Raw genomic sequence first — 27682 nt, 5'->3', positions numbered from 1 at the left:
GAACGGACCTCCGGAACGAAATAAGTACTTAACCCGAGGTACCACTGTATATTCACAGCGTTTTTATCTGGCCATCTCTCACTTTTCCTCCTTCCTCTTTCTTTTTCACAACAAAACAGAGCAAGGATAACCGAAAGAGCGTTTTGGGGTTGTTGTTGTTGTTTTGTTTTCCCTTAAAGAATTGGTTAAAATATAACTCAGAAACTGGAAGTGCTTATGTAAGATTGTTTTTCTTTCCCTAGCTTCCCTTGATAACGTGTATGCAAACATTGTTCACGTGGCAATGAAAAGATGTCCCACATGCCTTTTGGACTACAGGCATTCACTGAGCCAGCAAGCATGTTGTGTCTTTTCCTAGGTCTTAGTTCAGGCTTTCGTAATCTTTTCAGGGTCAGGCCTACAGATGCTGTCTTCAGCGCTGCTTGTCCAACTGGCTGGAGCAATCCACTTTGAACAAAATATTTAATTTCTGCTTTAATACAAGGTAGGTTTAGGTAGACAATTGGGGGTTTGCCTCTCGCTCATTCCTCCTCTGCCTCACAAAATAATAATAATAATAATAATAATAATAATAATAATAATAATAATAATAATGAGCCTGTCAGATTTCACATAAAAAAGAAGTGATAATCAGAGCTTAAAATGTTTTGTTATACTGCCTCAACATGACCGAGAAGCAGACAAATGTGTCTGGTGTTTTAAAACGGGGTTGATGCAACCTTTAGAAAAAGAACCGATCATCCCACTCCTTTTCAAAAGCATCACATTTGCCATCTCTGAAATCCGCTCTTCCACTGAGTACACGTGCACAGAAGAAATATCATGCAGTGGGAGTTGTGGTTACCTAGAGACTGTCAGTAGCTCTCATCTTTATGAAGCTGTATTGCATTTTTATGTTGGTTTAAAATAAAATAAAATTGTACGCGTATGGCTCAACCGTCATCTGTTAAAGGTAGCTAGGAATGTTACCACTCATTTAAATGGGAAATAGATTCCACACTCGATGAATCTACTACAATAATTAGGTAATGTTTCTTTTGAAAACTAAGAGTAGTATATCCCAAAGCCTTGACATGACTTCAATGCACCCCAGGTGAATTTCTTTTATCTTGCTCACATAGAAGGTTAGCCATTTCCTACTGTACTTCCCATCCTGACTTAAGTGATAGGCTGTTATTTCTGGACAGACATGTGCCTTTGTGGAAGCATTTGGCAGATATAGAACATGTTTGATGGCTGGCTTTCTAGTTTGCAGCTCCTGAGTTCTGTGCTTCTACTTTTACGTTTCCCTTTGTTTTGCGATTATAAGATTGTAGCCAGCATTTAGCAGAATTTTTAGCAGTTGATAAATACTGCTGAAAAAACATGTTTGCTTCTGGGACAGCAGAAGGTTAATGTAGGGCAGACAGGAATGGACTATACAGAATGAACTTAGAGAGCAGCTCTAGAATGACTGTTCTCCTGTTAACAGCAGAGGCTGGTTGTGCAACATATAATTAAAGGACTCCCAATGATGCTTTAACCACAAGTAAACACCACATGTGAAGGAAATGCAACTGGCTACCTGATTATATTTATGTATTACTGAACTATTTATTCTTTCTGGTTACAAAAGATATTCCATAAGAGGGGAAGCTTGGGGCAGAATAGGCCTTCCAGTCGGTGTGCTGATTGCCTCTTGGTCTCCCTGATGGAGTTTGACAGAACATTGCTGGATATGTCCCAGGTTGTGGATATGGGGAGACTTCTATCTCCATTTGAGACCTCCTTAACTGGTGAGTCTCAACAAACCCAGGAACCCCATGACATATATTTGTCCCAATATATGTCAGGCAGTTGTGTGTGAGGCAGTCACACTCTGGATGGGATTTTTCTGTATTGGGTGAGATGGGATTATCTAGAATTGGCAAGCCTTTAATTACTCCTTTACCTTAGGTGGATTACTACTACCTGCTTGAGTGGGGGTAGAGCTGTTTACTTTTGATCTCTGCTTTTGATATCAGTGGCAGTGATTGTCTTTCTGGAGGCGGCACTCGGTTGCAGTGTTTCTGTACCTACCTTGCAGGGCAGTTCCTGAAGGTGGTATTTCCATTTCTTGTGGGAGACAATCCTGTGCAGTTTCTCAAGGTTCTGCCTGAGCTTCTTAACACCCGAGTGAGACAGCTTCATGGAGTCTTCTAGGGATTTCCTTCTATATCCAGGCTGGCAGGGTCTTCCATGAATAAGATTCATAATGAACTGAATAAGGGTGAGAAAACTAAAGTTCAGTCAGATAAGATGGACCTGTTGATGCTGGGCGGTGGGCCTTTTCTTAAATGGGAGTCTCCTTTCAATTAAATAAAGAGCAAACAATAGCGGTGGAACGAGGCTTCAGAATCAGAGTCCTCAGATTCCTCGAATCTTGATTCCCTTTAGTCCTGTAACATGTCCGAATAAATTCAACTTGGTTATTCAAAAAAACAAAAATAAAGAACAAATGTTCACCTTGGGAACCTGTAGCTGTTTCATGATGCCCAAATGGCATCATGGTAATGTGTTCTTCCAGCTTTTGAGTAGCACACAGCTGTCTGCATCACATCGACCTAGATACTACACAACTAGATGTTTGGCATGTCCCTGGTAGCAACACCTCTGGGCTACTGTAATGCAGTGCTCTTCAACCTACCCTTGAACTAGTTTTCAAGCTTCAGCTGATTTGAAGTGTGGCAGCTCTACTTCCGTCAGAAGTTACTAAACTCATATAAAAGTTATTCTTGCTGGTTCTAATTCTCCCTTTAAAAAATTTAAAAAGAATGCCCTTGAAAGGTACTTATTGAACACCTGGTCCTTCAAAGGACTTGATTCCCTCTTTCCCAGCCTGCTAATAATGGCCTGCCCAGTGAAGGGATCCCTTAACTGAGAGAAGTCTGCAGTGTTTTTTTCTAGTATGAGGGAAAGACTATGGCAAGGCATGGATGTTGCTAATTTCTTTTTTATGCTGGGAATAGTGGGAAGTTGTAGTTCAACCCCTATGATTCCATGGAGGAAAAGGACACTAGCCTAAGATTTTGGACTTCTACCATAAAGTGAGCCCTCCATCACCTAGCATTCCCCTGGGTGAGCAGGGTGCAAACAGAATCATGTTGGGAAAGTTTCCTTACAGCAGGCTGTGCTCACCTTAATTCTGTTTATTGTGGTTAAACACCCCTGCTTTGAATTTTTGCCCTATTCCAAGTGTTACGATGATGTCACCTGTACTTTTAATTATTTCACTGTAAGCTGCAGTAATGTTTTTTTATTTGCATTCCTGCTATAACAAGACAACATTCATTTTTAGTTGCACTTAGATGTACCTTGCAGATGCATAAACTGGTATATTTTTTGCAACTTCCTTTTATAACTCTGAAAATTTGTAGTGGTGGTGAAGATTATTCAACGCTGGCAATATTTTAGGGATAAATGCAGTACTTTTTTTTAGGCTGAATGCAGTAAAAATGAAACGTTAAATTTACTTCACTCTATTCTGCATTAATAATTAGTAATACCATTCCCTGAATAAGCCTTGCACCAGTTTTATTGGTTCTTAAATCTAGTTTTCTTCTTGCGCTGTAGTAATGGGAATTAAATAGAGTTCTATTTAAAGATGCCCTTGAAATGTTGTCAAAACATTCCTTACTTATTCTAGAAAGTCACAGTGCAATCATGAATCCCAGTATATCCACTGTATCCTCTACATCAGTAATATCCTATACACTGGAGCTAATTCCAGTAAGAGAGAACAAAACTGTCAACCAATTTGTTGTTGTTGTTGTTTAGTCGTGTCCGACTCTTCGTGACCCCATGGACCAGAGCACACCAGGCACTCTGTCTTCCACTGCCTTACGCAGTTTGGTCAAACTCATGCTGGTAGCTTTGAGAACACTGTCCAACCATCTCGTCCTCTGTCGTCCCCTTCTCCTTCTGCCCTCCATCTTTCCCAACATCAGGTTCTTTTCCAGGGAGTTTTCTCTTCTCATGAGGTGGCCAAAGTATTGGAGTCTCAGCTTCAGGATCTGTCCTTCCAGTGAGCACTCAGGGCTGATTTGCTTAAGAATGGATACGTTTGATCTTCTTGCAGTCCATGGGACTCTCAAGAGTCTCCTCCAGCACCATAATTCAAAAGCATCAATTCTTTGGCAAGCAAAGACAAACTCACAATAATAGCTGCATCGTTCTATGAACATGCAGAGGTCTTCCAGCACCTGTTATGTGATCCCTTTTAACTGGAGATGCCAGGAATTGAACTTGGGACCTTCCACATGTAAAGCAGATGCTCTCCTACTCAGCTATGATCCCTCCTCAAATAAACTGAGATCTGTGTTCCATTTTTACTTGGACTACTCCTTTTGCAGAACTAGAGTTTTGTCATTGTTGGTTGGGGCAACCTTAGAACTGGCATGTAGAGATATGAGTTTTCTACTCGCACGCCACCCTGTCCCTTGCAAACAACAACAACAACAAACCAACAACTTTGCCCAGTTTCCCTCCTTGTGCTGTAAGGGCCCCAGCAGTCTCCTCTTGCTGCTTCCAGTGTGATTATTTTCTGCAAGCCTGGCATTGGGCTCTGCCAGCAAATGGGTTTAGGAGCAATCCTGACCCACCCAGGGCAGAATCTCTGCACAGCATTTTGTGAAATGGGCAGGATGTCAGTGTGATCTGTGCAGAATAAAGTGAGGATTCGCTTCAGACATACAGTGGTACCTCAGGTTACATATGCTTCAGGTTACAGACTCCGCTAACCCAGAAATAGTGCTTCAGGTTAAGAACTTTGCTTCAGGATGAGAACAGAAATCGTGCTCCAGCGGCGTGGCGGCAGCAGGCGGCCCCATTAACTAAAGTGGTGCTTCAGGTTGAGAACAGTTTCAGGTTAAGAACAGACCTCTGGAACGAATTAAGTACTTAACCTGAGGTACCACTGTACTTGAATAGTTTCATGAATCGTAATGGCATGAGTGTTCAAGCCCATGGAAGCTCTGGCATATTAGCGTTTACTTTATGTGTCTGGTTAATGAAAACCTCCCTCTTGGCCGCAAATAGTTTCCCCCTGTAACTTTGACAGCAGTTGCTGGTCTGCACTCATGATTATGGTTGAAATCACCAAAAAGGATGTTGTTCCAATATAACCCTCCCCACCCCCTCCACCCCCAAAAAAGTTCTTCAAAATCTACACGTAAGAAATAAGAGTACTGCCACTTACTGAACTCATTCTGCATCACAGTGTAGTTTCCTAGTACCATTTATGCCCAGATCTAATCTAGTATCAAACAACGTGGGCCACCTCCCAACCATTGCTGTTTTGTGGGTGGGATTCAGCTGCACACCTGCAAATTCAATGGATTCAGCAGTCTTGTACGACCAACACGCTTCCAAAAGCCAAAACCTTTCTTTAAGTAAGGAAAGTGATGTGAAGATACACTGGAAAATGTGGGATAACGGTTGAAATGACACAACCTCATACAACCTCCCTGCAAACAAATCAGGATGAATGCTCGGACCGAGTTGTCTGGAAACAACCTCTCATATGCCTCATACAGCTTGTATCCCATTATGGTGGCATAATGTGGAGATCAGATAACAAACTGTATATATAATTTAATTGAGGCCAAAATAACGCATGGCACGAAGTTGTGTGGATCTTTTGTCCAAAAGGAGCTTTGAGAGGCTCTGCTTAACCTTTCCCCTGCCAGCTGTTCTTTCTGGTCAAAATCTCCTCTCTGTAGTTCCACCCAGACAGGAAGAAATATATGAGCATGTGTCCCGTCCCCCCCCGTAGTGAGAAAAAATGCCTAGGTGAGGGGCATTGGGAGAAAGGGTTAAGCAGATTCTCCCCCATTTGTTCCCTCACTAAACCTAAGGCTTCTTTAAAGCTTGGGAGTGGGGGGGGGAAAGAAAATACATTTAGGGAAAGACTGATGTAACTGCATATTATACACAGTCTCAGTCTGTTTTAAAACGCTTCCGTTGTGCTTGCACAAACATGTTTTGAATTGTGCTTAAAAATACCTTAAGTGCCCATGTCTGTCACGTAGTTAGTCATGGTAAAACACATGTTCCTTGTAAGCTTTGGTAGACTGTGTGTGTGTTCCGTAGGTGATGTTAAAGTACTTGTTGAAAACATGCCACACCTTCCTTAAGAGCGATCCTTGTTGAACCAGAATGGTTAAGACTCCCCCAACAAGTTAGCCAAATATTTCTATTCTGATTCACCCTTCATTGCTATAGATTTCACAGAGGAAAAAAGAGCCCCCCCTTTTTTAAAGCATAAACCTTAAGAGATCCACTAGCATATGTAGAACATATGTAGAAACGCCTGCAAAACTGTGGTTCAGAGCATTGGGGACAATGCCAATACAGAATGTGGAAAGTTCAGCCTGAAATCTTACACCGACCAGGGTAGTTAATCCAGATGTGATCCTCCAGATGGCCCTAGCCACCATGGCCAGTGGGATAATGGGATTTGTAGTCCAACAGCATCTGTAGGGTCACTGGTTAGCTGCCCTTGCTGTACATATTTACCTGGCAGTAAGACATGTTGAACTCAGTGGGACTTAGATTTGAGTACAAATGCATAGGATCGAACCATCGGAGTATTTTACAGAGTGTCTACCTGACTTGTTTGTTATAAGGCATGAGTACCTGCTAGAAGCATAAAGGACTAGCAGGTGATTCAATAACTTGACCATCAATGGTATCATTCACTCTTCCATCTTCATCTGTTCGTACCTATTGTCTAGCTTTTCATTAGGAACTGTGATGGTTTAGTCACATGCCTACTTAATTAGTTCCCTTTCAAAACATCTTTGTTCACAAAACTTGAGTACAGTTTCTAAGGACAGACTAAGAGACCTGAGCCCGTGGGAGGCGAAGAGGAGCTGTAGGCTTGAAAGTTCTAAGAGAGATGTTAACCACATGAGTGGAGTCTTGCTGAAGTAGGTTTAGAGACTTAGCTCTGGTTTTCACCAGTGACCTTCTTTTGCTTAATTAAGAAGCCAATAAAGCCTTGAGTGCTTTTTCTCTATCTTTGAAGGGAAGCAGAGGGGTCTCTGCTTATATTGAGGTCACTTCCAGACAAGCTTTGGTACAAGGTTTGTGGGGAGGTTATATGATATTGGCTGCTTATTGAGCGTTCATCCTAATTTGTTTTCAAGGAAGGCTATATAACATCGAACCAAGCAGTTGCTGTTCCAAACTTTCCAGTTGATTTTGATGCTGATTTTTTAAATATATATAAAGAAAGCCTTTATCAAAAGAATCCTCCTTCTAAATATATATGCATTGGGAATTTAAATTATATAATTCAGAAATAATAATGTATGAAAAACAATAGTAGACGGATGGCCTCAATCTGGATGAAGGGCCAATAATCATTTTAATGATTTCAAAAAAATACTGTTGCTTCTAAGCCTTCTTGTTTCTGCAGAGGAAGAGTTTTGTCTTCAGGAATTGTGAACCATGAGCTAATATTACCAATTAGTAAGCATGCCAGCTACTAGAAACTTAAGCCCAAGGGTCATAGTGAAATGGCATGCCAAAGTGTTCTCATGTTTTATAATCCTTACAGAACCTGATGTCACACTGATCTCGAACTTGCCACATATACCCCTTTTGAAAGCTGCCTGGCGATTAGCTAGGTAGCTCTAAAAATACAATGCTTTGTATATGCAGCCTTTTAGCAGAGATGTGTGTCTCAACCATCATATTCTTAAAAAGGCATGAATGCTATTATAAACAAGAGAGAGAGAAGAACTGATTGCAGGAACTGATTATGTTTTGATTGTGCCTGTGTAAAACTAACAAGATTTAATAATGCTAGACAAAAGTTTCCCTTACATTTTCTTGTCTGCTGCTTATATTTCAGCTTCCTGTAAATGTTCGTTAATAGCACAGCGGGCAGAACTTTGTACAGCTATGAAGAATTATCAACAAGCTCTTTATGATGCAGAGGCACTCTGCCGAAATAAACCCCATTGGCCTAAGGTACAAGGTTCATAAGCTGCTATGGGGGAGGTGGCTAACGTTTTTGTTGGCCTATGGGTAGCAAATATGAAATAACGAAATGCATGTAAGAAACTGTACTGTTTCCCACAATTTTTTTGAAACTGAGATACATTGAGGTTTTTCTGTGTGTTATGTTCACACAGGGTCATTATGTGAAAGCACAAGCTCTTTCTGGATTAGGAAGGATTGAAGAAGCATTGAAGGAATTTCTTTATTGTGTTGCCTTAAATCCTGAATGGAGCTCAATGAAAATGGAAGCTCAGAAGGTAGGATAACTGTACCAACTTTGCATGTGGTCAGTGCAGGGAATAATATATGCACATGTGCGTTTCGTTTTGTGTTTTGCTAAAGGCTTCTGATGCACAGTTCTGCTGTTAACAGTGAGATTGTGTGTTAGTGATGGGTGTGGTTCTCACTGCCATGTTAATCAGCTCAAGATAATTAGCAGAGGGATTTATAGCTTGAGTAGCTTGATCATTCCAATGAAACAATAGCCACTGTTGCTTGTGGATTTGCCTGCTGGTTAAAATAATCACGAAGACCGTGGTTTGCAGCTAATAGCCTTTGAAACCGTATCTAACCTGTGGGTGTCCTCCAACTAGCTTACCAACCAGTGAAGGTCTCACATACGCCACTACAGCTGCAGCTTTGCAGCTGATCTCTATAGCCCCCCCCCAATAACTTATAGTTCCTTCATTTCTAGTGTATTATACTGTTCTGCCAAAGACCTCTCTCTAATCATTCACTTTACCAGATAAAACTATGTGCAGCGTGATTAGCACTGGCATTGGGCACAGCACCAGCACTGCTAACCAGAAGTTATTTGCAAGCTGGGTTTCTTACCCAGGAGATTCCAACTAAGCATCAGAAAAAACTTTCTGACAGTAAGAGCTGTTCGACAGTGGAAGGTTGTGCACTCTCCTTCCTTGGAGGTTTTTAAAGCAGAGTTTGGATGGCCATCTCTCAGGGATGCTTTAACTGAGATTCCTGCATTGCAGAGGATTGGGGTTCCTTCCAGCTCTACAAATTCTGTGATTCTATTAAAGTCCTGAGAATAGGGTGAGATTGTTTCAGCCCCAAGACCTCTCTAACCCGAGTCACTGCAACAGCATTTCAAAACTTGTTTCTTTCCCCCCTCTTTTTCACTTTGCTTAGATAATGTGTGAGATGTTTTTCCCAGCATTTGAAAACGTGCACGATAATCTAACAACACCTTTCTGTAATCGGACCTCGTATACAAGGTTGAAACCTGTGTTTCTAAGTAGCATAAACACACAGTCTTCTGGAGAAGATGGGTCAACTGCAGAGACCTCAAAGGTAAGGTTTACAACACGTATGCTTCAAAAATAAAAGTTGGGGGTCAGAATATCACCTCCCTATCTGATTCTTTATTTACTGAGGTTTAGAATAGGCCAGCAAAGTGATTACACCAGCGCTTTGGAGCACAGTGTACAGAAGTTTCTCAGCTTTGGTCCTAGATCAGTAAAAGTCAGTAACATGGCAGCTCACAAAGGAAGTGTTTTGCTAATGGGAAGAGAACGAAGTGAAAGAAATTGCCCACGAAAAGCTGAAACTGTAAAGTTTTGCAAATTTGAGGAGTCCCATTTAAAGCATACTGGGGAGACTTGCAGTCTTGAGATACAAGCCAGAGCTCGTCTGTTCCAGTAATTATGCAAATAGAGCCCTGCATGAGCCACTGTTCCACTGACTTGGATAATTATCCACTTAGTCCATTTTTATGTAACTGGGGTAGGAGATGATTTATAAGCAGCAGTTGTAAAGGTCATGCAACAGCGGTCTGTGAAACTGTTCCTGAATTGAAGATGCTATTGTTGTATCTGTTTCAGGAGGCCAGCTTGAAGCTAACTAAAAACCTGTCCCAAGAGACTGATGCATATCGAAGTACAGAGTCTTCTGTTTCTCATCATATACTGGACTTCTCTTTTGAAGACAACAAAAAAACTTTGGGAACGGTCCTCTCCAGTCTGCCTGGCGCAAGCTTAAAAAGAAAGTTTTCTAGTGATGGGGATTTACAGAGCTTAGGTGTCCCTATCAAAATTCCTCGAAAAGGTGTGTTTTGTTGAATGAGGATCTCTCCTTTTCCTTGCTTTGTAAGGAAATTCGCACTACTCTGCTTCTGTGGTTGGTAGGTTATTTTTCATTAAGAGCACCTGGACAATTTCTGCCATGAGTAGCGTAAGTTAAAAAGTTAAACGTTTGTAATATATACACTGTTTAATGTAATAAGAGAATGCTCTTGCTGTAGAAAAAGGGTCACTAACCATGTTTTGGGACCAGCGGGCAAGTTTTGAATTTTGAGAAAGTGCTGTGGGCACCATTCACAGCTGTGCCATGGAGATGTGGCACAATGGCACATAGCTGCTGTGGGGATGTGGCATAATTAAAGAGAGTACAAGAATTTGCTTCTCTGCCCCTTCCTGCCCCAGAAAATTTCTGGAAGTCATCCATGTCCTGCTGAGCCTGTTTCTGAAAATCACACGATATTGATTTTTCTCTCACGCGCACATGCAAGGATACTGTTGTTGTCAAATAAAAGGGAACATTCTCCAGAACCATAAGAAATGCGGCAGGCGGCCACAACACACACTCCTCTCTCATGCACATGTACACAATTGCCGCCCACATACAGGTCATGGACACATGCCTCTCTGTTTTACACACACACACACACACACACACACACACACCTACCTCACACACAACATGTGTTCATCTCTCCCTCTCTCACACTCAGGTGTCTACAGGAATTTTTCTCAACTTAGGGTGTGGCTCAAAGCGAAACACTGAATAGGGGAGAGCTGGTTAATTTTTCACAGAAAAATGAGAACAGTGGTGTTGCTACACCTCATCTCATATCTCAGGGTCTTAAGATGTTAGAAGGTGTTTGTTTTTTAAAAGAATTTGGGGAATTGGGGCATTATCCACAGGCACCCGGTTGGCAACGTCTGTGGGATGACATGATGTGTCACAGCAGGAATAGGCAAACTCTGCCATCCAGATGTTTTGAGACTACAATTCCTATCATCCCTGACCACTGGTCCTGCTAGATAGAGATCATGGGAGTTGTAGTCCCAAAACACCTGGGGGGGCTGAGTTTGCCTATGCCTGTGTCACAGCTTTTGAATTTAATTTGATACTTGGTGATAAATTTGTAGGATTCTTTTTTTTGAAAAACTTTATTAGTTGAAATAGTATTTTAATTCATTGTTCATTCACCCTAAGGGCCCCAAGGGCAGCTTATAACAATTACAGCACAATGTTGAAAACAATTTTAAGGCAAAGTCCAATCACATAAATAAAGTTGGTTGTAAAATTATGCATCTAGGAAGCCCGGGTAAAGAGTGTGTCATCGGCATTTGCTGAAATTTGTTTAAAGAAAATGCCAGATACAACTCTTTAGAGAGTTTCACTCCTAACCACCAAGGTCATATACAATAAACAATAAAGTGGGCAACATGTGAAATTTTACAGCCAGACCTGTGTTCCTTCTCTGGAGAGCAGATTTGGTGCAACTCCCAGTTTACAGTATTGTTCTTTTACAGCAAAAACGATAAAGTTGTGGCATATTAAAGATGAACACATTAGTTGTAACATAAGCTTTCGTGGACTGGAATTTACTTCATCTGATTCAACAAGTTACCCAACTTCATTGGTTTTGTTCTGCAGCAGCTTTCATTTGCTTTTGATGTTTTTCAGTAATTTCAGATATGAAAAATTAATTCATTGTCTGTTCCTCCGGAGCTGGAGATAGCAATTCCAAATGATGTAAACACATGATTTTTCTGATAGGAAAATGGGTGCCTTACGCTGTCTACTTTAGCCTGCCCTTCTCTATAATACTCTAAATTCAGTACTCCAGCAAACCCTCTGTGAATTGTTGGTTTAGTTAGTGAAAAAGCTCTCAATGTAGGATGACCTTGAACAATTAAAATTAATAATAGGGCCCTTCAGTAAACCTTGCTGATTTTCAATGTGTGTGTGTTCTCTCTCTCTCTCTCTCTTTTAAGATGGAGACGCTTCTTGCGAAAATCCCAACTCTCTTCCCTTAACAGCGATACCCGCAAGCCTTGTGGATGCATCTGATTTTGAGTGTTCCCTTTGCATGAGGTATTTGCAATAAATGGACTAAATGTTGTTTGGAAAATATTGTGTGGCATTTTAAAGGTGGAGGAAAGAGGGAAAGATCCTGTCTTATGCATACTAAGCTATTTAATTCTTATCTATCAATGTATCTACCCACGGAGGTGAGGAACTACTCATCAGCTGGAGGGCTGGATCTGAAAGTGGTCAACTTTCAGGCCACATTGACAGGATGGCCGACCTGCCAGTCACCCGATGCCATAAAAACCCAGAGCTCCTGAGTGCACCCTATACCCACTGAAAGCAGCATGACGGTGTAAGGTGCCAAGTTCAAGCAGTGCCAAAGATAAAGGATCCGTCTGGAGTGTGCGGCAGGTTCTCTTGTTGCGACAGGGGATTTACCTTTGGGTGCTGCTCGTATCTGGCACCTTGCCCTGCTGTGCTAATTTTGGCAGGGATCAGGTATGCTTGGAAGTGACCCGGAACTCCTGAGTGTATTCAGTCCCTGCCGAAAGCAGCACAACAAGGTGCGGTGCCAAAGGAACGTCCTATGAAATCGGGCGACAGGCAGGTGGGTGTAGCTTGGCTGAAAGGGCCTTGCAGGCACCTCTTTGGTGGGCACCTTTGCCATTATAAGTGAACAAGGGAGGTGTTCCTAGTGAGTTCTGGCACCTCTTTTTCTAGAAAAATAGCACTGGTCCTCCAGATGTTTCTTGACTCAGCGCCCCATCAGCCCATGCCAGCTGTGCCAGTGGTCATGGAAGTTAGGTGTTGCAGTACAAAAACTTCAGGAGGGCATCGCATTGATTTCCTGTGGAATATGTGCTCTATAGCTATGCTCAAACTCTTTTTTTAAAAAGAGCTCTCAGTCATATACCATATTTTTCGCTCTATAGGACGCACGTTTTCCCCTCTCAAAATTAAGGGGAAATGTGTGTGTGTCCTATAGAGCAAATGCAGGCTCCTTGGCTTCAGCGATAGCAACACGAAGCCTCCAAAGCGCAGAGGGAGCGCTCCCTCCACACTCCGGAGGTTTCGCGTTGCTTTCACTGAAGCCTGGAGAGCAAGAGGGCTTGGTGCGCACCGACCCCTCTCGCTTTCCAGGCTTCAGGGATAGCTGCCTGAAGCCTGTGGAGTGCAGCGCGAGTTCCTGCTGGTGCCAGGTGCCAGGATGGCGCCTGATGTCTCCATCATCTGGAGGTGCATGCCTGGAGATCCTTGGATCTTGACTGATTTCGCACACTACTAACACATCCCGTAGAATTTTATCCATTATATTTTATCTGCAAAATCAGAATGAATTTCAGGAACCCAAAAGTCGTATTGAAAAATATGACTTTTGAGCCGTCTGGCCCCAAAATAGCAACTAGAATTTCTGTTTTGGCACCTGCAACGCTGGTTTAAGGAGCAATTTGGCGTCTACCTTATATATCTGAGTATCTTAACACTGGGGAGCTGTTATTTGTACCTCATGAAATCACATATGCCTTTATTAACGCATGTGAAAAATCTGGAGTTGTGCTTTGAACAAAAGTGTGGAGTAACCAGTTGTTTTTTCAATGCTCACGATCGTTCAGGTTATTCTACGAACCTGTTGCTACTCCCTGTGGACATACCTTCTGCCTCAAATGCCTTGAACGTTGCCTGGACCATAATCCATACTGTCCGCTTTGTAAGGAAAAGCTGTCTGAAGTAAGTATTCCACTATCTCCCAGGGGCTGCTTAAATGGAAGCCTCTTGGTTGGGTAATACTTACTGTTAGCAAACCAGGCGTGGGGGGGACGGGACTGGCTTGCAAAATAAGGAATTGGTGATGCAGAAGTAGGTGTGTTCCAGTGATAAAGGCCCTCAGGGTATGCAGGAAAACTTTTGGGTGTGGGTGAAATACCCTCCACTCAAAATTGCAGCAGGACACAAGGCTAGGCATGCTCAAGAGTTGCACAGCTCAGCTTAGTTTTAATTATATTTATTTAATATATTTATATCCTTCTTTCCCTCCCAAGTTTGGGAATCAAGGTGGCTCGCAACGTTTTTAAAGCATCGTTATAAAATGCAAAGTAATGCAAATAATGTGGGACTCTTAATCTCCGGGTGGTGGGTTTGAGCTCCATGTTTTGCAAAACATTCCTGCATTGCAACGGGTTGGACTAGATGATCCTTGAGGTCCCTTCCAACTCTATAAAAGTTGTGTGGATCTAAACAGCTGTGAATAGAAGTTAGGCTGAAAGGAAGCAAGGTGTTTCTTATGTGCTACCCTTCAGCCTAAGCTCCCAGAGCGGATTTGGAGGCCAAAGGAGATCGAGCTGTAGGCTTTCCCCCCCAAAGTTATTGCAGGGTCCAGAAGGCTCTCCTCTTGGGGGAACAACGAGGTTTTTCATTTGGTATGAGGGCAAAAGGAAGGGAGGAAGCTCATGTACACACTCTTTAGCCCAGATACCGCTGAAGGGATTGAGCTATTGTGGACCTCCTGAGACTTGGATCCACACACCAAACTCAAGATAAGGTGTCAAATATTTCTGGAACTGGCCTCATGAACACTGAGCCTGCAGGGACCTGCCACAGTCCTGCTATGTCTGAGCTGGACTCTTCCTGGCTCCAGCTGTTGCCCACAGAGCCAGGAAACATGGGGGAGGGATTAGTAGAGGAGCAAAACAACAACAACCCTCTTTTGGCAGGCTCCCTACCTATTAATGTGAACCTCATTTTATAGCTGGGCATCTCAAAGAAGCTTCGCTAGCAAGATATGAATATACTGCATAGCAGTAGTTAAACATGAATTATTTCCTCCAAGGTCGTTTTTGACTACAAAAAAAGAGGAAAGTAATTGGAAATTTCTTTGCAGTACGGCTTTAGCACAATAATAGATTGGGTCCTATTCTTTCTTTCTTTTTACGGCATCTTCTGCGGATACAGTAATGAGTGCCCCCCCCCTACTATTTTGCTATCCCGTGTATCTGTCCTGGCTGTTGAAAACCAGGGTTAACCCTTCACAGCACTATACAGGATTGTGCCATCTTTGTGTATTTTGCACACACCTTTTCTTCTCTTCAGACTTGAAGGCAAGGATGGCAGAGCCTGGGGCCTACAGATGATGTTGGAAGTCCGACTCCTCTGTCAGCATATCTAATGATAAGGGATTGTAGGAGTTGCCATCCAACATCATCTGCAGGTCCCCCCCCCCCCCGTGCTTTTAAAGTATGGAAAGGTTTGGCTAACCACACTAACTTCATCACTAGATTCTGCCCCAAAGCCAGCTTTGTTACTGAGTTCTTGAATGCTTTCATTTTTAGTTTTTGGCCGGCCGAACTTACAAGAAGACCATCCTTACTGAAGAATTAATAGTTCGTTACTTGCCAGAAGAGTTGTCTGAAAGGAAGAAAGTTTACGAAGAAGAAATGAAGGAATTGTCAAAGTAAGCAGCCTTCCTACGAAAGAGAGGAGGGCAGGGGCGAAGGAAACAAGCCTGTTATGATGTGTGCCTTGCTCACGATTGTGCTGGGCTCATGATTTATTTCCTTCAAACGCACTACAGAACAAACATGGCGTGCAGGCCTGCTCCAGTTGATATTAAAACTGTGGATTAATGTTGCATGTGGGTGTGTCACTGATAGAAGGAAGGCCTCGGAAATAGGGAATAATAATGTCAACACAGCCAAGCTTATTTCATGGCAGGTTTCAGAAAATAGCTTTCAGCTGCATGTGCTGATTTAATACGACTCTTCGTTCTCTTACAGCCTGAATAAAGATGTCCCCATCTTTGTGTGCACCATGGCATTCCCTACCATTCCTTGCCCTCTTCACATCTTTGAACCCCGCTATCGGTTAATGATAAGAAGATGTATGGATACTGGCACCAAGCAGTTTGGCATGTGCTTAGCTGATGAACTGAAAGGGTAAGCAAAGGATTTGGAAGCAGACTTGCAAATACTAAATTACCGAAAGAGGTGCTGGTGTTACGGAGTGTGTGTGTCTGAACCCACCTGTGTGTCCAGCGCTCAGGTGTATTCATACACACACTGCCAAGAACTTTTAAGGATCTATGGCTAGAGTTTCGATGTGTGTTCGTTATGAATATGTGTTTATCCATAACCATGTGACAACAAGAAGTTCTCACCCAAAAGGAATAAAGAAAGGTTGTTTTATTACATGTGTTGAAAGTGACTTGTGTATATTACATGCTGACTCAGATGACAAAAAGACAATTCAAGCAGGCGGCAAATCCTGCAGCACATACACACCTTGATCTAAAGAGTTAAAGAACTCCTAACTGTTCCCCCTCAATAATCTCATGGGGAGTTGCAAAGTACTAAGAAAATCCAGCCATCTGAACGTAGTCCCTGCATTCTTCTAACACCAATGTTGCAGCCTTTCATCAGTCACAGAATAGGCACCCTAGTTCCACATGCGTTGCATCTCTCTGATCACGTATATGCACAATTTCTGCAAGAACCTTTTACAGCTTGATTCTATACATGCTTATGCATGGAACTGATGATTCCATATTGAATCAATGAGACACATTCCTTAAGTATGCTTAGAATTTTTAGGTATACTTAATACACAGGACTAATATGGCTCTCTTTGTCCCTTCAGGTTTGCTGATTACGGCTGCATGTTAGAGATCAGGGATGTGAAGTTTTTCCCTGACGGACGTTCAGTTGTTGACACAGTTGGTGTCCGGCGTTTCAGGGTCTTGAGCCATGGTCAGAGAGACGGGTATAATACTGCAAACATTGAATACATGGAAGATAAAAAGGTAACTTGTATAGTTTTGTGAGGCTTTTTTTCTACACTTGCCTTCCAAGTATGCATCCTTTTATTTAATTAACTGCAAAATAAATTATGTTGGTTTTGGGTCGTCCCCCCCATTAGACAACCCCATCCTAACCTCTTAATACTAACCTCTCTTCATCCCTTGCCATTTTCTCCTCCTCTACCAACCATAGAACCTTCTTTCCCCAGTAGCTTAAGCCGTTTCCTTCCTCTCTCCTGCTCTGCATATTGGTCCACTAACATTAGGAAATTTAATATTACTTTGAATCGAAACACTATGCTCAACAAGTTTTGAAGAGACAGCATCATACCAAGCTTCACAATGACTGGAAGCATATTCCTGGAGGTGTTTATAACTTTATTGTGTAGCATTCCTAGTTGTACATGCCCTGCACAGCCTGAAAAATATACCGAATGAGAAAACATGAGTTTATAGCAGCAGCAGTTTGGGGAAACAAGCAACATGAGAAATTGGAATTTCACTAAAATTGGTGGTTATAGGTACTGCTAGGAGTATTTAGTGGACAAATGCTAGAACTGGCATATATAATCTGCCTGTAATTTGTATCATGCCTCTTAAATAGTGGTGCTCTGCTTTAGATTGATGATAAGGCATTAGAAAGCTCTATATCGGATCACGCGTTCCTCAAGCATGCTTTGGTCACTGACGCTTAATCCTGTTAGTTTCTGCAACTGGTTTCTCCAGCAGTGCAGCGTAAAGTTGTTCTCATATGGAAGGAACAGATGAAGGCATAGAGAATAGGATATCATTCTGATCTTGAAGGTTAAAATAACTTGAGCCACTGTCTTGAGTTTTGGACAGAATAGGGGAAATAGATCTCTTATTACATGCAGAACAAGAGTTGGCAGCAGAAAAAAATCATTTGTTCAAATATACTCAAATTACAACTTGTCTCGTAAGGGTCTTTTACAAGTGTATTTGCCTAATATCCACTCTGCAAAGAGACTTAACTCACATCCTCCACATCAGTCATGGACATCGGGGAGAATACAGATGACTGTTTAGCAAGTGGCTTCTCAAACAGCGTGCATATATATAATCACTCGCTGTTGATTGCCATCTTTCCATCCTTCAAAAGGAGGATTGAAAGCTTACCAGACCAGAGGTTACAAATCTGCAACATGATTGTGTAAATAATTGAAAGCACATACACACATTATTCACTGTATCAGAAGGGCACTAATGCAGCACTAAACCATGAGAATACCAAGCTTTGGAAATGCTTGAGGTGACAGGGTGTTGATCCCTCCCAGAATCCGGTAGAATTCCACTTTTTAGTTTGCACATTCCGCTACCTCAGAATATGGCAGAACCTTCTTTTGTATCAAGGGCGCCATTTTGATTCCCATGCGAATGTCTGGACAAAAGCTTCGCCATAAAACAGTGGCTCGAGAAGTTTCCACGTGAAGCAAATGTGTGTAAAATTGTACGCTTGTGCTTCATGCACTTTGTTGAACTCTCTGCGCTTCACTTTCCATCCTTCCCCTAAGAAGGTTGTCCTTGTGGATGACTGTCCCTTTTAAATACAGTGAAATCCTCTTAATGCAGAAGCCACATTGAGTCAAGGAGGTTTGATCTGCCTTAAGAATAGCACCCAAATGCATGAAGGCTATGGAAGAGCTCGCTGCTGTCAGACCCATTGCGCTGTTGGAAGCAGTCACTGAGTTTAAGGATTTGTGAGGGGAGATAGCAAGTTAGGCCCTTCTGCTCAGTGGTAGAGATGGAAGTTTTGACTTTTTAGGTGTCTGCCACAAGTTTCCAGTACAAAGAAATTGCTTTCCCATGCCAGCAGGCCTTGGGGAATACAGTCATACCTTGTGTTGCATTAGGTTCATGTTGCGTCTTTTCGGCTTGCGAGTGCGGCAAACCCAGAAGTGTATACTTCCGGGTTTTGCTGCGTGTGTGTGCACAGAAGCGTTCTGTGCGCTTCGTGCATGCGCAGAAGCGGCGCTCTAGTTACAGACTTTTCGGGGTAAGAACGGCACCCCGGAATGGATCAGGTCCGCAACTAGAGGTACCACTGTAACGTTTTTCCTTGAATAATTGTGGAGGAGCCACTCATTTCAGTCAGAAAGCTTCTTCTGTATGACTGCTTCTATAAGGTGTGGGTGTCATGCTTCCATTACGATGGTTTTTGAATTGTATTTAGTTTATTGTATTGTGTTGAGTGGTTTGCTGTTAATCTATTTTTTTGGGGGGGGGGGTTGCAGATGCCTGTTTTATTGCATTGATTTTAATCATCTGATTTGGAATATTTTTTACTGTTATTGTTGAAGTGTGGTGGGGCTTTTTTTTTTTAACAGTTGTTTTTAATGTTTCATTCATTTTGGAAAAAATATATATACCCTTAATGAAATATCTACACACATCAATTAACATAAGGTGATCAATAATACACAGATAAAAACCAACATTTAAAAAACATTTGTACGTAATAATGATCTGTATCTGGATAGGTTTGCTGAATTAAAAGTTTTAGCTGGCTTCTCAAAAAGTGTAGAAAGAGTTCCTGTCTAACATTTAAAATATACATATATATTTGTAACCTATCTTTCAAATTGTTTTTAAAAACAATTTATATTGGTTTTTAAACAAATACAATTAGCATTAAACACTTACCCAGCAGTACATCTGATGTTGTTCGTTTTATCCATTGTCTCTAGACATACACTTACACATTCAACATTCAGACGAAAAGTTCTCTAAAACAGTTAGTATAAAAAAACCCAAACGAGATGAACGCCTTTACCACCCAAAGGATCTCTGTTTTGCTTTTGAAGGAGAAAGTTTGTGGCCCTTGTGATTGCAAAGCAAGTGTTGGTGGGGTTTTTTTACACAAACTTATTGCAGTTTCTACCACACGCTTAGGGGACAGAATGGGTCTGAGTAGAGCTTTCAGGGAGTACACCTTCTCTAGGCTACGCTGTCCTCTGCCCCAGTGCCCATTTTAGCACAAAAATCAAGTTACTGTGCCCCAAGTCATTTTGAAAGTGGCTTAACTGTTTAGGCAGCACTTTAAGGCCTTAACCACACTTACCCTTTGCTCCTTTTTTCCAGGCACAGGTCCACACTTTCCTGGTCTGTGTCCAAGTGCTCCCCCCCCCCCCCCCGATCTTTACCAGTTAAAACCCACTCTTTAAAGCTGAATCGGAGCAAATGGCTATTCAGATTTCCCCTGGATTGCCTTTTTCTCCAGTTCAGCTTTAAAGAGTGGTTTTTTGCAGGGGAAGTTCTGAAGCAAAGGGGGGGGGGCACTCGGACACAGAGCTTTAAAGCATGTACCGTGCCCCAGAAAAAAAAGTGTAGATAAACCCTAATTCATATTATCTGCCTTGTTTTTGTCACGCTGCAAATGAGAGAAACGTGACTTTGAATCCCATTTTGTGCATTCTGCAGGTTGAAGGGGCAGAGTATGAAGAACTTGTCCGCCTTCATGATTCAGTCTATGATCAAGCTGTCGCCTGGTTTACTTCGCTTAAAGACAACATGAAAGCGCAAATTCTGAACCACTTTGGGTCCATGCCAGGGAAGGAGCCTGAGCCACAGGTAAGTGCTATACATACCTCAAGTCTCCATTTGAAGAGATGTTTGTGGATCAGAACGTCTAAGAGCACGGAGTAGGGGATACTTTCCATTGACTTTTGCAGGGGGGTGGACCAGAAGTTCCCTTCACCCTTCCTCTGAAAGGGTGGGGAAATTCCTGGAGACCAATCCTGCAGACCAAAGCTTGCTGCTTGAAAGTGTGGGGCAGCGGGGCCCAGGAAATGTGCAGTATGGGGATAGGGTCCATGCAAACCACATCCCTAGGCCCCAACAAAGGAGTAATAATAATAATAATAATAATAAATTTTATTTATATCCTGCCCTCCCCAGCCGAAGCTGGGCTCAGGGCGGCTAACAACAATAAAAACAATCCAACATTCTAAAACATTCATTATAAAATTAATTAAATCAAATTAAATTAAAATCAAATTAATGGCAACCATCAAGCCAAATTCTGTGCATATTGCCGATTGCCAGAGGAGGGGGTCAGGCTGCGCCCTGACCAAAGGCCTGGTGGAACAGCTCTGTCTTACAGGCCCTGTGGAAGGATGTCAGGTCCTGCAGGGCCCTAGTCTCTTGTGACAGAGTGTTCCACCAGATTGGAGCCGCGACCGAGAAGGCCCTGGCTCTAGTTGAGGCCAGCCTAACCTCTTTGAGGCCTGGGATCTTTAGGATGTTTTTATTTGCAGACCGTAGATTTCTCTGTGGGACATACCAGAAGAGGCGGTCCCGTAGGTACGAGGGTCCTAGGCCGTATAGGGCTTTAAAGGTTAAAACCAGCACCTTAAACCTGATCCTGTACTCCACCGGGAGCCAGTGCAGCTGGTATAATACCGGATGGATATGATCTCGCAGCGAAGACCCCATAATGAGTCTCGCCGCGGCATTCTGCACCCGCTGGAGTTTCTGGGTCAGTCTCAAGGGCAGCCCCACGTAGAGCGAGTTACAATAATCCAGTCTGGAGGTGACCGTCGCGTGGATCACAGTGGCTAGGTCAGGGCGAGAGAGATAAGGGGCCAACTGCTTAGCTTGGCGGAGATGAAAAAATGCCGCCTTTGTTATAGCTGTAATCTGCGCCTCCATAGAGAGGGAGGTATCGAAGATTACACCCAAACTCTTAACGGATGATGTTGGCACTAATTGCACCCCCGCAAGAGATGGGAGTTGCCCCCTCAATCCCATGTCGCTCCGTCCCAGCCAAAGGACCTCTGTCTTCGAAGGATTTAACTTCAACCGGCTCCCACGTAACCATCCAGCCACAGCTTCCAGACATCTGGTCAGTGTATCTGGGGCCGAGTCAGGGTGGCCGTCCATCAACAGATAGAGTTGGGTGTCATCGGCATACTGATGGCAGCCCAGCCCAAAACTCCGGACAAGCTGGGCGAGGGGGCGCATAAAGATGTTAAAAAGCATCGGGGAGAGAATCGCACCCTGAGGCACTCCACACACCAAGGAGTGGCGCGATGACAATTCCCCCCCAAGCGCCACCCTCTGTCCCCGACCAGAGAGAAACGAGCGCAGCCATTGAAGGACTGTGCCCTGGATCCCCACGTCGGCAAGGCGGTGGTCCAGGAGTTCGTGATCGACCATGTCAAAGGCTGCTGACAGGTCTAGAAGAATCAGCAGCCCCGACCCGCCTCGATCCAGCTGCCTAGTATAGTATAAACCTAATAGACATCCAGTGATGATACTCCAGTGTGAGTAGAACAAAATATGCCATTTTACACCGACACATACACACCCCATCCCTAAAACAACAGCAGAATTCTCAGAGCTGAAATTTGTAAGAAGTTCAATTTACTAAATTGAGAAAGGGTCAAAGATAGGAGCGTGCAGAGTACGTTTTTCACCAGGGGCCAAGTATGCATTATATGCAAATGTGCATTAGAACCAACCCCCTTTCTTTAAAATAGAAAAAGAACTTTGAGAAGAAGAAATTTGGAATGGAGAGACAGCAGGGGGAGTGCTTAACCCCCACCGCCCACCCCTTGCCGCTGCCAAATTGCTCCCTGACTGCTTTTCGCTCTACGAGGTTCCAGCACACAGTTATGAGGCAGTTAGGATGAGAAAACCTGCTACTTCTCTCTGCTCCAAATACCTCCTCCCAAAACTGTTTTTCTGCCCCCCAAAAAAGGATAAATTAGAGGGGGAAGGGCTCTAATTCATGCTGTTGTTCAAGTTGGGGAAAGTGTTACAGGTAATCCACCGTTAGATTTTTCAAAAGAAAGAGAGAGAGAGAGAGAGAGAGAGAGAGAGAGCGAGAGAGAGAGAGAGACTGTCCTTCTGCCCTAAAAATACATATATTGGTAGCTAGTTGCTATACTAAACTGTGGTCTATGCTCACTTGCTTCTGGGAGTAAAACAACAACAACCACATTATTAACATGGGACTGTTCTATCAAAACAGTTACAGAGATCTTCCTTTGACGATTGCACTTGAGAGACCACATAGTGAGTGGTTGGTGTGTGTGTGTGTGTGTGTGTGTGTGTGTGGGGAAAACACTCTCTGGAAATTTTAGAAAGGAGCAAATCTGCATGAATGATCAGTGTTGTTCCTAGTTCAGCTTTTAGTGCTCAAAACTGCTTAAAGCCAGAATGGAAAAAGCAATTCTCATTAAAGGAAAAATCTCCACCCATGTTATTCTTCCTATTTCATCAAAGATTGTGGGATGGCCTCAAGATGTCCATTCCTATAATGCCAACTGTATGATTTCACATGGGCTTACAAACTAAACATAGTAGTGAATGACTTAGATGTATATTCAATCTCTTTAAACAAATGCACATTCTCTCTCTCTCTCTCTCTCTTTCTCCCTAACTAGCATGATAAACACCAGTATTACAACAGACCAAAGGTTATTGTCATACTATAGCTTTGTTTGTTCCTATTCTGTGCCAATTATTTTTAGCCAGGTATAATTTTGTTTTAGACAGAGATCAAGCTAGAAATAGAAATAGTTTCAGAAAAGAGAGTGCTCTTTTGGTTTTGGGCCGACTCCCTGTTATAGTACTGTTCTCTCCAAAAGATGGGTTGGTGAGAGGAATAGAGGGTCTGTTCTCACTCTCGGTTGCCTGAGGATTTTGCAGAATGCGGTATTTTGGATCACCCTATAAATAGTAAGACATTTTAGTGCAGAGGGTTGTTGTTTAGATTTTTCTATAAATATTAAGCACCTTAAAGATGTCTTGTTTCGTTGTTCCCTTTGCAGAGCAACCCAAGTGGTCCTGCTTGGTACTGGTGGCTGTTGGCAGTATTGCCACTGGAGAACAGGGCCCAATTGGCCATTCTTGCCATGACTTCACTTAAAGATCGTCTTATCGCCATACGGCGCGTATTAATATTTGTGACACGCAAAAGACCTAGATGACACCTCCTCATTTGTGAACAGACACTGAAAACAAATGGTTGTGAATACTCCTAAGTATTCTCAAGAGACCGACGCATTCTTCCCTTTCAATGAAACTGATTTGCTCATCTAAGCACTCACAATTTTTTATTTTTTGCACACACTCTGCCCAGTAGTTAACCAAGCATTCTGTGCCTCTTGTCCTGGAGAAATCTGAGCCTCTTAGAAGTTGCGCCACAGTCGCAGCATAGCCGATCGCTGCAGGCAACAACTTGGAATCTCTACTTGCAACCAACTGTCCATTTTATCACGGGGGGGACAACTGAGTCACAAGCCCTGAGATGCCCCTGAAGCCCCAAGCAGCCATTTTGAATTCTACACAGCAGAACTCGGAACAAACAGTGGATTAGAAACTGAAAAGAAACTTTGAAAAAACAATTCTTAGAGGTTGCCAGTTGAAGGGAAACCCCCCAAAATCTCCTCCAGAGGAAGAATGCACAAGACAAGTGTTAAATGAACAGGGGGCAGTCTTTTCGTCTGTAGCATATTGACAAAATGATTGATCTGTGAAGCAAAATGTGTTTTCCTGGACATTCGCCTTGCAAGACAGTGTTTGACCAAAAGAGTAGCTGGTGACAGCACTGCGGCTGATCAACCCTCCCTGTCTTTGTAACTTGCATGCTGTGTGTAATGGGAAATAGTGTTTCGATGTATGTATAGGATGGTCGGGTTCCCCTAAACCGCCCCCCCCACTTCCTACAAATAGAAAAAAAGAATAACCTCAGGTGACCCGCGTTACAATATGGAAAAAAGTTACTTATGGATAGCCTGTTGTCAGTGGTTGTGACTTAGATATCGGTACGCATGAGGATCCTGCAGCCTCCCGTGCCGGAAGGAATTCCCTGTGTGCGCGGGATGCTTTTTTTTGCTGCCATTGGAGCCACTTGAGCATGCTGAGATTCATTGCTGGATCATGGCCAGCATTTCTAGCATATGTACATATATACTTGGTTCAAGCAGTTCTGTGGTAATCTCTCAAAAGGCCGCTGAGATATAGAATTGCCATTTCAAATTACCCTTCCATGCTCATTCTGTAAGTATAACTCAGAACAGGTAAGATCCAGTTTCCACCTATATTTTCAACAGCCAGCCTAACCTGTTATACTGGAACAATGTTTGTTAGCACATTTTTTTTTTACCAAAACGTTAATATTATTACTCGTTATGTACCGACCACTGTCTGTGCTTGGAGTCTTGGTCCTCAGTGACAACTTTGAGAGGAGGCACATACTGAAATCTGTAAAGGCAAATTTCAATGCAAGCTTAAACCAGGTGTTAACCTTCAATTAGTTGTTGGTTCTGTAAATATAGCTGTATTTTGATGTCTCAGTACGTATTGTTAATAATTTTATTTTTTATTTTTATTTTTATTTTTTTAAAAAGAGGTCTGTCAGCCTGTTGGAAAGAAATTTTAGCAGTGAACGTGAAGCTGCAAAAGCACTGTTGCAAACTGCTGAACTCTCCAAATTGTAGAAAACAATTGTGTTAACAGCTTGGGAGAAATAACACCGGTTCAAATCTCAGAATGCCGTGTGAATTGAAGACACAGGTTCACGTGCAAATAAGACAGGAAGGTGAAAATAGTGGCAATACCAAAATATTTCAGAAGTGCCTCCTCCTTAAATTACAAAGTGTGTTCTCTTTTGACGAAGGTGTGAACACTTGCATGTGAATTCAGGAAGCAATATCATCTAAAAGGTGATTGACTGCATTATCCGTACCGTAATTGTAGTCCGAGTGGTGTTAGATGATTGGCAGAAGTATCTAGTCAGAAGTTGCCAGTAGCAGTTGCCTAGGAACTGATCAACACACACCCTGAATGTACTGTAGTTGCCTCTACCTTGAATTCGCCTTTTGTAGTAAAGTAACGACCTGTGACTACACTTTTAATTGTAAACTGCATAACTTTCAACCAATGATCTAATAATCTCTACCATAGCCTTCCTGCAAGTTCTGCTACCTTCTACCAGAGCTGTGCTTGTATTTCCTTCAAGAGAGCTAGCATTAAGCTAGAGAATGGACCGTCTTGGTGAATTTTCCCTTCGATCTGCTCCCTGGGTGCTATCATACATACTCTCCGAAACACATCTGTCTTCCTGTAAACCCCCTGAACATTAGAAGCTTCCAAGGTATTTAGTAAAAAAAAATCCCTTCAAAATGTGCCCTCGTTAATTTTTGGCAGGGAACTTCGACAAACTTCATGATTTTTCACAGTACCTTTGTGCTTGCTTAAAAGTTGTTTCATATATTTCCCCTCCTTGTCTTGTTTTCTGTTAATAGCTGAAGTTACACGGCAGTTGAGCATAAACAGGAAACTTATTTTGTTCTGCTGATTTACTTTTTCAGCACTTTCCATGTTTAAATTAGTACCGCTGATAGTCTTCTTTGGTGTTTTGTTTTGGTTGGAGGACTTTTCTGGCAGAATTCAACATGGTACACTTAGCCCTTGAAATTAAAGGTCGGGTTGTCTGCTCTTTTAATAATCAACGTCTGTCAAGTGAGCAGACGCATTAATTGAAAAACATGACGAAAGCCAACATTTTAAAAATGTTTTTTTTTTTTTTTTTAGTTTCTCTTAGGCTGATTGGTCTGGCAGCCTAAGAGAAGTGGGGCTTAGGGTATCTATGGTCTGAAAAGCTTTGCAGAAAAATGTTCCAGACATGTTTATTGATTATGATAAGGAGGAGAAGGCATTCCGTTCTCCCCTCTAAACAAACATGCAAAAACCTGTTTTCCATTATAAGCCTGCTGTGTAAGGCTTCCGTATAAAAAAAATAGATTTTGTAAGTGAAATTAAATCTTCTTTTTTAAAAAAAATTCACGGATCATGCCAGTTGTTTGCTTTTGTGGCCTTTTATCTACTGCTTTCGAAATCTTTCTTCTTTTCAGTCACTGAGATTGCTTTGTGACTCAAGTGAGCTGATAATCAGCAGATTTCTGCTCCTTTGGCTTGTTGCTGTAGTTAATTTCAAAGAGAATCAATGGCAGAGGGTGTTCAGAAAGCTGCATGCGTAAGTCATGCAGTGTCATACATAGCTGAAGGCCTGGTGTTTGGTAGCGCCTTAATTTTGCAGCTCTGGAATGATTGTATCAACAAAGCACCCACAAAAACCAGATCCTGGAGCTTGTGACCAGTTTTTTTGTGTTTTTTTTAAAGAAAACGTATTTTATGTAGATAAAACTTGAAACAAAATCCTTATCTGTTTTGAAGCTAGTTGAAGAAATGTGTGTATGTCTACGTGTGTGTGAGTGTGGGTGTATGTGTATATATGTACAAATATAAATTATTAATCGCATTTTTGTACTTGGTTAAAAAGAAGATGAAAGACAGGTATGTGTTACAACTATGTTTGGCACTTCTTGTTATATGAAACAAAAGCCAAACCCCTTTTTTAAAATAAAAATAAAAAAATTGCTGCAATGTTCATTTCATGTATATTTGGAATATTCATGGGGAAATGTATTTATGTGATATTTGGAATAAATAAATTCTGTTCAAAAGTGCCATCTGTCCTTTTGCTAATTTTTCATCAGGAGTCAACTGTTGTATTATATCCCTTATTGAGAGAACCAGTAGCTCAAGTTATGCATTTTAGGAAATGCTAATAGGTGGCTTAGTGCTACACATGAGCTGCAGGGAGCCCAAGCAAAGCCCTGGGTTCGAATGCACACACTCTCTCCACCACCTCTGTGGCTGGGAGACACTTAGTTTTCTCTTTTTAAAGAATCCTTTTGTTATGCGTGGCCCAGATTACAGTTTGAAACAAAATGATCAGTTTCTTTTAAAAAAGCCATCTTCAAACCATGGGTTATGAAGCTG

At 42.2% G+C, this 27682-nt stretch overlaps 1 protein-coding gene across 1 annotated transcript in view; it reads left to right on the top strand.

The window, feature by feature from the left end:
- The window catches only part of LONRF2 (LON peptidase N-terminal domain and ring finger 2), a 39143-nt gene extending 12138 nt beyond the window's left edge, over nt 1–27005 (top strand). Inside the window, exons 2-12 of the mRNA XM_028727896.2 lie at nt 7877–7995; nt 8160–8282; nt 9172–9333; nt 9864–10086; nt 12045–12144; nt 13695–13809; nt 15408–15529; nt 15852–16010; nt 16711–16873; nt 20309–20458; nt 23665–27005. Of these exons, the coding sequence (XP_028583729.2) occupies nt 7877–7995; nt 8160–8282; nt 9172–9333; nt 9864–10086; nt 12045–12144; nt 13695–13809; nt 15408–15529; nt 15852–16010; nt 16711–16873; nt 20309–20458; nt 23665–23823 (1595 nt within the window). The 3' untranslated portion in view covers nt 23824–27005. The remainder of the gene's footprint in view (nt 1–7876; nt 7996–8159; nt 8283–9171; nt 9334–9863; nt 10087–12044; nt 12145–13694; nt 13810–15407; nt 15530–15851; nt 16011–16710; nt 16874–20308; nt 20459–23664) is intronic.
- Nucleotides 27006–27682: the final 677 nt, after the last annotated feature.

The sequence above is a fragment of the Podarcis muralis genome, chromosome 4 (genome assembly GCF_964188315.1).
Source record: "Podarcis muralis chromosome 4, rPodMur119.hap1.1, whole genome shotgun sequence".
NCBI classification, from domain to species: Eukaryota; Metazoa; Chordata; class Lepidosauria; order Squamata; family Lacertidae; genus Podarcis; species Podarcis muralis.
Note: the sequence above shows the minus strand (reverse complement) of the source record. Positions and strands in the feature narration are given on the sequence as shown.